At 41.7% G+C, this 12,431-nt stretch overlaps 1 protein-coding gene across 13 annotated transcripts in view; it reads right to left on the reverse strand.

The window, feature by feature from the left end:
- LOC131492032 (transducin-like enhancer protein 4) overlaps window positions 1-12,431 on the reverse strand; it is a 142,800-nt gene that overhangs the window by 58,260 nt on the left and 72,109 nt on the right. For all 13 annotated transcript variants that reach the window (XM_058695633.1, XM_058695637.1, XM_058695629.1 and 10 more), the window contains one exon: window positions 11,851-11,867. In XM_058695633.1, coding sequence (XP_058551616.1) covers window positions 11,851-11,867 — 17 coding nt within the window. The remainder of the gene's footprint in view (window positions 1-11,850; window positions 11,868-12,431) is intronic.

Genomic DNA, 12,431 nt, shown 5'->3' on the forward strand with positions numbered 1-12,431 from the left:
CTGGCAGCTTCCTGGGAAGAATGCCTTCAAAAGCTGTCCTCCAATCATTGTAGACTAGTTTTATATGCACATTTTAAAAGAATTCAGGACCAACCGGAAGCTCAGAGAAACGAAGGGGAACTGTCCAGTAATATATTTTATTCTACTCAGAAGGCAGCATATCTGTCCCATACTTTAATAGGAAAACAACTGGAGGGGAAGGGATTGTATCTAATCTCCACCACACACCCCCAAAGGCGCAGTGCAGGTCTATTTGCCCTCCAGCTGCCAAATCAATACCTACCAACAAACTTCCAATATTTTATTTTGGCCGCATTGCTCAATTTTCAAGCTCATCTATCAACACCAACACCAACACAAGTTTCAAAGTCAGGAACCATTAAGATAATAATTTGGGGTAAGCTGGGTAAGCTGTCAAAAGAAAATCAGGAAAACTGTCCAGCTACAGAAGTTCAGCTGTGCGTTTTTAATATCCAAAGGCAAACATACCCAATGACAGTTCTTTCTACTTAGATGACCCTCAATATGAATGACAATCAAGCAAATCATATGGACTAGCAGGTACCATGGACTTTTATCTTTTTTTTTTTTTTTTTAAGTTTATTTATTTTTGACAGAAACAGTGGGAGCATGAGCTAGGAAGGGGAAGAGAGGAGAGGGAGACACAGAATCCGAAGCAGGCTCCAGGCTCCGAGCTGTCAGCACAGAGCCCGACACGGGGCTCGAACCCACGAACCGCGAGATCATGACCTGGGTGGGCCAAAGTCGGACGCTTAATCGACTGAGCCACCCAGGCGCCCCACCATGGACTTATATCTTAACACACTTATTAAAGCAATTCCTCACCCTACATACTAAGCACAGACTACATCCAACCTGGGACACCTTTCATATGTAGTATATTCTTTCATTCCTCTCCAGGAAGGAAACAGGTGGAGCCACAAAGAAGAATGGAGGGAGACCAAAATGAGGGAGAATAAGGAAAAAGGAAGAGAAGAAGGGAACTGAAAACGACAAGGGTGAGCCAAACAGTTCACAAGTGAGCATCTGTCACTGACAGGAGGAACTGAGCACAGAGTCTGCGGAACGTGCTACAATCTGGAAGGAGGGCGCCAGTTTGAAAATGGGAAGAACTGAAGACAATCCTGTTAGGATTGGGGGTGTAACTTATCTAACCAAAGTATTATTGCTGGACGCCCCACTCTCTAATTCTCTATCAGTCATAGTTTGCTCGATGTTCCCAAGGGCAAAAAATGTCACGAGCTCAGTTTATAATTTCCTAAATAGGGGCAGACTAGGTTACTACCAGATTTTATTATGAAAACAGATTCCAGCCTAAGCACCCAATTCGGGAGCCTCCCTCTGACTAGCCCAATATGGTTTGGTTATAATCCCGGGGCAGAGGCTCGGCCTGAGGCTAGGGCAAGGGTGTGGGGGGTAACTCAGAGGCCGGTCAAGTCCTGATCACTGTGGTATAAACACAAGCGATTATTTCAATTTTCTCCAAAGATTATTTTTTCAGGGCAGCCCAATAAACCCAATAATGCCCAGATTTACTAGAAAATTTTTTATTCATTTCCCCATGCACCAGAAAGTAAGCTAATAACATCCCACCGAGAGTGCTGTCAGGCCAAATCCCTCTGCTGCTGAATGCACTGGCAGGATCAATCTCCCTTCGCTGGCCATCCCACCATCCACTTTAGGGCAAGACCCTGGGGACCGCTCCAGATTACCCCTCCACACACAGTGTCACAGGCACAAGCCAGAGTGGCCCAATCAGTGCCAAGAAAAGAACAAACTAAAAAAGATTAATTCACAGATGTTCATGCATTTCACATACACTGTGCCCCATGGTCCGTTGCTAGGGCAACGGGAGACCACCAGTGCGAGCTTTATTGGCTTTATGAAGTGCGTCTCGGGGACTATAGTCCGAGAAATGCTGCATAATAATAGTGTGGCTTTTCTGAAGCCTTGTTTTGTGCTTATCCACATTTAACCTTCTGAGCATTATGAAGAGGCATCGTTATGCACGGCCTTCAAACCCTCCCACCACCACCACCACCAAACTGCCCCAACTTTCTACCTAGAAGCATTAAAATGTATCTCCTGGGGGGTCCATTTTGGGAAGATCCACGTTAAACTGCCCAACCAGTTGCACTAGGGAAAAAAAGACCTACAACCATTTAAAAATCCCTCTATTCGTAGTGCCGCCGACCACACCAACGATTTCTGAGCAGCACAGAAGCTACTACAAAAACCAAAACGTGCATATGCCCCCGACTTCCTATGCTCGGGAAAGACCCTTGCTGCTGAATATCACAGTTGGTTTTAACCAGCAGGACCAGCAAGCCTTGTCAGGCCAAAGTCTCTTCCCAGGGGAGAGAACTTTCTGCAATGATGGGACTGTTCCACACCTGCACTGGGAAGGCAGTCGCGGCAGCCACATACGCTACCGAGCACATGAAAGTGTGGCTAGCTGCTGCCACAAAGCTAGTTTTTAAAATTTTATTTCATTTCAACAAATTTAAATTTGTAATGCTTCACGTGGCCAGTGGCTACCGTTTTCAGGCAGTTTTAGAGGCTTACCGCAACAACTAGGTAGGTTTTAAAAAGTTCACGAAGTGCTGTCTCTTCACGCTTTTAGTTTCTGCTTAATTAACACAAAATGACTCCAAGTAAACGTACACAGCACAGCATTCAGGGCTGGCCATGGCTCACTGTGCTGGCTCCAAACAGCCGCTGGCGGCGGCCTCATCAGCCCGGTTCTTTGTCCAACGGGCCCGGGATGGAGACTGACGTCCCCTCCCCCCACACCCCACCCCAGGGCGGGAGGTTAAAATCACAAATGTCACAACTCTCAGGGCAGTAGCACAGATCAAGTGTTAATCTAAAGGGAAGGGGTGGGTGAGGGGGAGAATACAGGCTGGCTGGGCGAGGGAGGATCTGGAATGAAGAGGAGAAAAATAAAGCCAGTGAATAGATCAATAGAAGCAACAGCTTACATTCAGATTCACAGGAGAAAGAACACACCGAGACAATCATTTCCTGGGAAAAGCTCAAGCCTAATGAGAATTTACTCTGCTCCTTTATGTGACAACCAGCCCTTTTGTGGCACGGGCTTCCTGACTGACAGGAACCCAGGGCCCCTTAATAGGATTTCCATATTATTTCCAACACCTGCCCAGAAGTTATTTGTTTACATTGAAGGAGGCATGATTCTCAAATCAGACATCTGCTTCTAGTTCAGGCATATCTTAGGAAACCATCTAGAAAGCAGCTTTGTTACCATGGCGACATTTTTATTTTCCGCCTTTAGTTGGCTCAAAACATTAGCATTTCCAATTTTATTTTGTTGTTCAAAAGGCCAAATGTCGCTCAAGAAAACAGAAGTTTAAAGAAAGATAAATGAAGAGACTACTCAAAAATTTCTAGAATTAAAATGACCATAGGAAAGAGTAAATCAAAACGAGGCGTCATTACATTGCCTACTAGCTTCTCTCATTGGGTGGCATCGCTAAACCTGTTTACCTTCCCCCTCCCCTCTCCTCTTCCCCTTAAAAATCTGAATACTCAGCAACTTGGAAAGCACCAATTTTGAAAGACAAATTCAAGAATCCTTAGGGTGTGATACAATTAAATAATGAGGCCATTTCCATGAAAAAGAATTCCCCTCGCTCGACCCTATCACCGTCTTAAGAAAGCTCACTTACAACAATAATGCTTAAGACATTTTAACTTCCACCTCACTGCAATTCAGTACGGGGGCGAGGGGTGTGAAGGAAAGGAAAGTGTAAGCTTTTCTTGAACATTCAGAGGTTGAGGAGGGGATGGAATATTAAACAGCGAGGGAAGAAAGGTAGATGACGCAGGGGTGGGTTTCGTGCAAGGGCATGCTGTTGTTCGCAGCCTGCGGCTGAAGCTGCACGGCTACGGGAGGCACTGGACCCGGGGGGTGGGGGCGGCCGTGTTTATCCACCACCTTCAGCCATCGCAAAGAAACAGGAATCTAACTAACTTACGGGACTAGTGCTGGAAGCCGGACATGCTTTCTAAAGCATACAGAAACAACTGGATTGGTTCCGAGTAATGCATCTGATAAAGCTAAAGTAACGGTACTTTTGTTCACTTTTTAGATTCAAAGGAAAACAACGAAGCAGTTCAACGCTAACATTTAAACTTCCGATCTGGCAGATCTAAGCAGCATTTATTGAGTCTCAAAATACGATTTTATTACTGTCATTTAATGACAAGCTTATTTAAAGGAATCTAAAATTCTTGCAGAAAGCGCTTCTCAGCCCTCAGCACCCTTCCTTTCTACTCCTCTGTCACGACACCAGAATGGTGTTCAATCCTGCCCCAACGTGGCTAGCATGGCCATAATTAGATAAGACTCCTCTCTACACCTGACATTACAACCCTTAGTAGTGATGGCCCTCAGGCCTAGGGAGTCTTGAACTCCAGACACACATGAGTTACTTTAAACCACCACAGAGTAAAATACGGAAGTTGGATACAAGTAAATACAATGATTTCCAGCAAAAATGATTCAACAAAGCATGAGAGGCATGAATGCACAGCCACCCTGAGTGGTTTTACAATTTTGCCAGAGTAGGTTATGGGTGTTACTGTAAAACACAAAAAAGATGGTGAACAATTCTTTGGAATACTTTTTTTGCAAGAACTATCTACATTTGAAGAAACAAACACTTTTAAAATTCAAGGGCCAGTAAAATTAATCTCAGGCCCTTCCACAAAACTGAAATGTTAGATACTAACTTTTCAAGAGATGAAATGCATTCTAAGTAAGCAAATTAGACACGTTAAACATCAGGATGAAAATGTCTAATAACGAAGAGGGATGGTTCATGGAGATAAAGAAACCACCCCTGCCAAAAATCAGCTGGGGAAGAAGCGCCCCCCCCCCCCCCCCCGTAATTATTCCTTCTGCCTGGGTGATCGGGAGAGGAGGGCACAGCAAAGGAGCGGCACCTCTCCCCCAGTCACATCATTAATCCATTTGTGCCTGCCACCTGAGGACCAGCTATGCCCTAAAGATATTTATTCATCCGTTCGACAAACAATTACAACATATTTTCTGGAATCAGGGCACCTGTTACATTTCGCACAGCTTACAGGCCTGGAGGCAGGTATCAATTAATACTGAACAAATTACTGCATCATAAACCCACAGAACAAAAGTTCCCAGTTGTCCCTCGATAAGGTAACTCTACATAGTAAAATGCACATTAGAAACAAATACTTCTACAAAGAACAGAAAAGCAACAATGATACTCAAACATTTCATTACAAATTACCATCTTATTTTGGAAAACTGAAGAGTTAAACATTAAATGCTTGAGAAGCCTACTTTAAAACACTAAACTATCCCCTAGGCACCCCACTCCCAAAATGAAATAAAACTGCCACTTGTATTTATTTGGCTAATGGTGTGGCCAACTTTATTAATGAAACATACCCTATGGTATAAGATTTTTATTGTAAAGTTCACTTGTAGGGCAGAATTAAATTACCTAAGAAAACATCTACATTCCAAATGCTTGAAAAAAATACCTAGCAGAATAGCTTTGCGATCCAGGGACCTGCCACTGTGACACAGCTTAACCTAGAGGGAGAGAGGATTCCTAGCAGGATCAGGATTCTCCTAACTCTATTACAATTCCCTTCTTAACTAATCCTTGATGTGTCATCCTATACAGTTCCACAAAGAAGATTAAGATTTTTGCCCTCAAGGAGCTAAAAATTTAGTGGGAGAGAACTTTATTCTGTTGGAGCACAGGGCATCTAGGACACCACGCACAAGGAAACAGATGTACTTAACATATTTTAAAAATCGTACTTAAAAACCTATTTTTGAAAGCCCATCTTGAGTCATATTTACATTGGGAAAGTGGAGTTGGATTTCAAATACATCACAGTGTGTGTGTGAAGGTTAAGGGACACAAAGAGAATTCCATTTATCAACGATCAGCATCATTTGTAATACACCTTTGTGTATTGATAAACCTCATTAGATTGGTTATCGCCAACACGTACACGCAAACCAAGGGGTCATTCTTCTACCCATTCTCCCATCGTAAGAAAAAGACATTTCCCGGTACGATTCAGCAGAAAGTATTCTTGCCACCACCAGGAAGCACAAAGAGACATTTAGAATATGGACCGTTCTACAGGAAGCCCAGGCCAGGTTCGTCAACCAGTCAGTGGCAGAGGGAAAATTTTAAAAGTGAAGGAAACACCTAGATTAAAAGAAACCTGAGGGTATTACAACAAAATGAAATTGATCCTATTTGGACCCCATTTCAAGCAAATAAATTACTGGAAATCATCAAAGAAGTTTGCTTGTAGGCTGGATATTAGAAGCTATCAAATAATTATTTTTACCGAGTGATTAAAGGCATTACGGTTACCAAAAAAATGCCCATTATTTAAAGACATGTGTTCACTTTACACACTGAAGTACATAAAGGCGAAGGCATGCTGTCTGGGATTTGCTTTAACATACTCCAGCAAAGGAGGAATAGATTAAAATGTGGCTGTAAATTGATAGCTCTTATACCTCCATGTTAAGTATATGGAGGATCTTTGCACTATTATCTCTATTTCTAAGTTTTTCAAATTTTTGCTAGCAAAAAAGAAGGCAGAGTCACCCCAAAAGCTTCTTTTTTGAGGATGGCACTGCCTATGTGACCTTGGACAGGGCCTTAGCACCTCCTCCCGTCTGAAAGACGAGCATATGCCAGCCTCCCACCTTCGCCGCTGAAATCTAAACTGAGCTGCACGTGCAGCAGTGGGACTGAGTAAGAATCCACCGTCTTTTTCCCTAGGTTAGAGCGGATAAGCTGCAGTGTCCGAGTTACAGCCCTTATTTAGATACATCCTTTTCTCAGAGTCCTGATGCCTGAGGGGAAAACAGGAGACAATGCAGGCTCCGGTAGAGTTTGGTTTAGTGCTGGTGGTGTTTTGTTTACACCGTCTCGCTAGTGTTTTATAGATTTCATCCACTCCTCTTTTTAATCTAGTCTCCTATCACTTTATGCCTTTGTCTTTCTATAACATGTCCTTCTAAAGTCTACAGTAATGAAAGATGGGAATCAATCCCATCAAGCTTTCTCCCACACGGTAAAATGCCAAACATTCCCATCTTAAACAGGTGCATAGGGGCGGGGAGGGGGGGCAGCGTTGAAAACAAAACTGACTGGGTCATTGGGTTATCCCCTCTCGCACTGGTCCCCCTTTCTTCTTTCTCAAGTGGCTTCTTCTCCACTTTCCCCCACACGAGACATGCCAAAGGGTTAAACGTATAAAAGGCACACTTTTTTCAGACTGATACTCCTTTGAGACAGGAAAAAAAAAACATCATCAAATCATACAGGTCACACAAGATCCTGGAACAGAACCTTAACCATTAAGTCTTGGTGTACCAAGTAAAGTGGCAAACAGAAGTAATCATTCTGTTAATTCAAGCTAAAAGCCCACTTTCACCTGTAACACCCAACTAATGAGGTAAAAGTGCTTTCTTGGCCTGAATCATACACTTCAATTTTTATATAAAAACAGTCTTAGTCTAATTCTCCATTGACAAACCTTTACTGCCAACAGGAAAGAATTGGAAGCAAGAAGAAAAGCAACGTATGATGTTTTAATCACCTACATAGAATGAACACCAAAATATAGCAGAGGCAGAATACACAAGCATTGCCTTGGATACGACTAATGAGCAGATCATTCTGAAAACCGTGAAACAAACAAACAAAAAGAATTCACGTAGGAAATGGAGGGAAAACACAGTGTATGCACTCACCGAAAAGCATTTTGGTTGAAAAATAACTACATGTAAGTTTAGAAAAATAAAGTGCACCACCCATACTTATGCTAGCAAGACTTACAAAAATTGTAAGTGCCATATTGGCGGACTGTGTGGAAACATAAACACGGCAGTTTAAGATGCATGCTGTTTCTGGAGATTAATCTGGCAGTGTACAAGTCACTAAAGATGATCATACTCTCAAGATGAACATGGCATTTTGGGGAAAACAATCCAGTGAAAATAGTAAGATAAAACCACCACCACTTTGGAGGAAACAAATGTACTTGTGCTGTATTTCACCAAAAAACATGGCAAATCCTTCACAGGTCTGACTCGAGGAGGTTACTGCATTTGGGATACATAATATGTATTAAAAGGACTAATGAAATCACCAAGTTTGCACAATACCAATTTGAGAGGGGCCATGGAGTTTACCAGTAGTTGGTGAGAGTGAATTTTGCTATTTTTCTATTTCTATTTAAGCTGGTCTTGATTTGGGTATCTGTCATTTGCGAGACGGTAGCAGAGTTGTATAGACATTTGGGGGTAATAAGACTAATTGCTCAACCTCAAATTCCTACCAAGTTTTGGGTAACTTGGCCTTCATACCTCCAATTCATCATCCTCACCATCAGCCGCTCAGAGAAAAATGGGAGAGTGATGGGAGGAGCCTAATGATTTCTCTTCATGAACTGGTGCCACCAGCAACTGGGCAGCTCCTGGCAGTATACGGGAATGCCACTTTGGAGCCAACCAACTTTTACCCCTTTACCCTCAGGAGGCACGGGCAGTGCGAGGTTCCACCACACTAGAGAATGTTCCCTTGGTTTCGCTTATGATGCTTCAAGGCATGAGAGAAATGGTACCGTATGTGCCGGAAGATGGTGAGAAAGCCCCCGGTCAGGAGAGAGAAGTGGGAGCCCCACTGCGGGAGCTTCTTGGAGAGCTAAATTTGGGCCTTCCAACCTACCACTAAGGATAAGAGCGGATCACGGTCTGTGTTTCTGGGACCCAGGCTTGGGCATATGGAGTTAAAGAGAGCCAAATGAAAAGCAGGTGCCCTGGGCCCTCGCGTCAACAGCCCTACAATACACCCCGTTCTGGTTTCTTGTCACCAAATAAACCGATTCTTGGGCTTCTACAGTGCTGTCTCGTTTAGGTCCATATTTACCTTCTCCACCCTTGTTGAAAAACTTCAGATACAGATCTGTAAATAAAAGGCTTAGGAATGAACTTGGCTACTGGAGCTATAGAAAACAAGATCAATAAAGCCAATAGCATAGGTTTAGTGGCCACAGAACCTCCAAGAAGAGAAAGGAAAAGGAAGAAAAAGGCCCAACACTTTCACAAGTGAATTTTTCTCATTTTACTCGACATCTAAAAAGGTAAGGCACCTTAATTATCTGAATCTTTACAGTAAGTTTAAATTACATTTTATGAGCTATTCTGAAATCTGCCCTGTTTAATAATCTGTAACGTCAAGAAAACATTTTAAAGTGTCTCTCACAATTAAACCCATCCACAACCTTGTATAAATCAAAATTTTGCTACCATATCAAAATGTTACACTGGGGCTGTATAACATTGCCCACATCCTCATTACATGCAACACTAATTACTACCAGCAGATTCAGAATTTTCTGCACATTAGAGGCTTTTAGAGGAGCTATAAAAAATTTCAGGCACCATTAATTTAAATTTGTACTGAAATTTCCTTTTGACAGATGGCCAAAAATTACTTATTATTTAGAGCACCAGAGCTGCCTGTTTGCACATTAGAAGAGGAAAGGGAAAAATTAAAAGCAAGAAGGAAATTTATGTCACGTTCATTACCTGTTAAATGTTAAGGAGCATTATCCTGCATGAATAAATTATTTCATACAAGCCTGACTCCAGCTGCAGGCAACTGGCACGCTCCGGCTGATAAAAAACCATCTCGAGTCACACAGCAGACAATCATAAAAAGCCCCTCTTAACCAGGAGCCACTTAAGGGAGGATGAGGACGATCAATGGAACAAGCAACTAACTTTCCCCGAGCATCACAGAACACATTGCCGAAAATCAGCAAACTTGTTTCACCTTGCAAAGCCACAGCACAACCCCAAAGCTGACACAACTTCCAATTTGAGAACGGTAACCGACAAGAAACATCTATTTATAGCTACCATTCCATAATAAATCAAGGAAAATCATCCACTTCTATTTGCTTTTTGTTTTCCCCCTGGCTGCTGGCTATATAGACACTCACTCCCAGACTCATCCTGAATGATTATAGATGATTTCAAAATACACCCTACTCTGGCACAAGGGAATATAAAATGTAATTGACGCAAAAGTGTGCACTGGAGTATAAATATTTTCCTAGTCTTCTGAGAGTGGGGCAGGACAGGAGCTTTTGTTTAGTTCACTGGCCTGCCTGAAGGTATGTATTTATCATAAGAAGGCAGGGAGTGTTTATATGCCTGGCCTCAGAATAACTAGACAGGCTTTCCAAGGGCTGCTATCAGCTAATGCTGGTGGATGCATTTACTCACTACTTCTAAGTACACGTGTGTGGAACACTTACCACACTCAGATTAAAACTGCTCTTTTAAAAAATCTACATACTGATATGCATATTCTACAACAAAATACACAACTGTAAAAGCGTAAGTAAATAATTCAGTGTGTGCAGTTTCAATTGTAAATGTTGACATTTCTATGGGTGTGCAGATGCCCTTTCAAATTACAAAGACTCTTGAAGGGTAAAATAGATACACTTAATTTTTATTTTCCATTATGTAAGGGTTTTGGAAAAAAGGACAAGGAGTCAAGAGGCGTTCAAAGGGAGAGCACATGTGGTTTCAGGGGAAGACTTTAGTCTTCATAAACATAGCTTCATTAAAAACTACAAGAGACAGAGCTGCTTATAATCCACAACAATCAACTGTTGCAAAATATAAGGAAAAGAACTGACAGCATCTGTGCATTGGCCGATGCTTGAGAACTATGCTTTCCTTCTAATCTGTACAAAATACAATACATATTACGTATATAATTATGCGTAACACACAGGCATATTTACACCGTGGCTGGCTCAAAAGTGATCAAACAATTTTCATATTTTCCTCATGTCCTGCCGTGGTGGCCTGTTTTTCTTGTTTGCTTACTATATAAATTCAGGCATCCTGAGTACATCCCATTCTGGGGTTACACAACCACATCCAAATTATTAGGCCCCCAATACTTTTCCTCTTTCCCTACAACTTGTGTATAAAGAGATATAGAGGCAGATAAGAGAGATGCAAAACTTAAGGAGAATACCTTATTATACCAGGAAACAAGATGTTATTAATGGGGTCATGCCTTTTAGATCTAAACAAAATTTTTTAAGTTTATTTATTTATTCTGAGAGAGAAAGAAAGAGAAAGAGAAAGAGAAAGAGAAAGAGAAAGAGAAAGAGAAAGAGGGAGAGAGGGAGAATCCCAAGCAGGCTCCACGCTCAGAGCAGAGTCCAAACGGGGCTCGATCCCACAACCCTGGGATCGTGATATGAGCCAAAATTAAGAATTGGACACTTAACCGACTGAGCTACTTCCGGCGCCCCGAAGAAAAACGCTTTAAAACAAATGTTTTGTTAAGGAGTTTTGTAGGATGGAATTGTTTTCTAAAATGAGACTAAGGTACATTTCTTATAAATCAATTTATTTACTCTTCATTATTATTTATCTTACAGCCAAAGCCTAAGTGAAAAGAAATAGTTATTCTTCGTCACACAGCAAGACGTAATAAAATGAGCTCTGCAAGCCAGATCTTCTGTAGGACAATCTTGGTCTATAAATCAGATTGTGACAGAAAAGTAAGACTGAGATTTTCAAAAACCTCCCACACACAACTGAAAACAGTCAAAAAATGCAGCTGACCACTATTTGGTAAAGCCCACCAAATCATTCTGTACATTTTGAAGACTCCATTGCTAGATTTATTCAAATCATTCAGAGACCTAGTAAGCCATTCCTTAATCTGTGGGTTTGAGTCCTACCTTGATGGAGTCTCTGTCTACAGGCAAAACGGCAGCAACACAGGTGGTGGGAAGAAGGGAAAAGAAAAGTACCAGTTAGTTTACATAAGATTATCCATTTATCAAACTTGATCTCTGCTAAATAATAAATGGCACAGATGGCAACTTTGCACTCAAGTTCATTATTAATGCCATTCGACCAGATCCACACGCAAAGTGCCAATCTACCTTTAACACAATTTCAGAGGCCAAAGCTGGATACTCAGATTATTTATACTCCTTATTGACTTGTCCACTTATAAAGATGTTTATAGTCACGCTTCAGCTCTGCATCACAGCATTTAGGTAACTGGATGACAATATTACAGTGTTTCCAACATCAGAGATGGGAAATTTATGTTTAGGTGATAAAAATCATTTACCCAAGATTGTAATTCATGGTAATGACACTGAAAGAGGAGTAGATATGAAGTTTTAATTACAACCACACCCTTCTAACGAATGAACCACCCTGTGCTAACTAAATTCCCACAAAGGAATGCTGGGAGAAATCTCCTCGTTTGCTTTTCTGCCACTGACTAATAAAAATTATCGGTAAGCAC

The sequence above is a fragment of the Neofelis nebulosa genome, chromosome 12, assembly GCF_028018385.1.
Source record: "Neofelis nebulosa isolate mNeoNeb1 chromosome 12, mNeoNeb1.pri, whole genome shotgun sequence".
Classification (NCBI taxonomy): domain Eukaryota; kingdom Metazoa; phylum Chordata; class Mammalia; order Carnivora; family Felidae; genus Neofelis; species Neofelis nebulosa.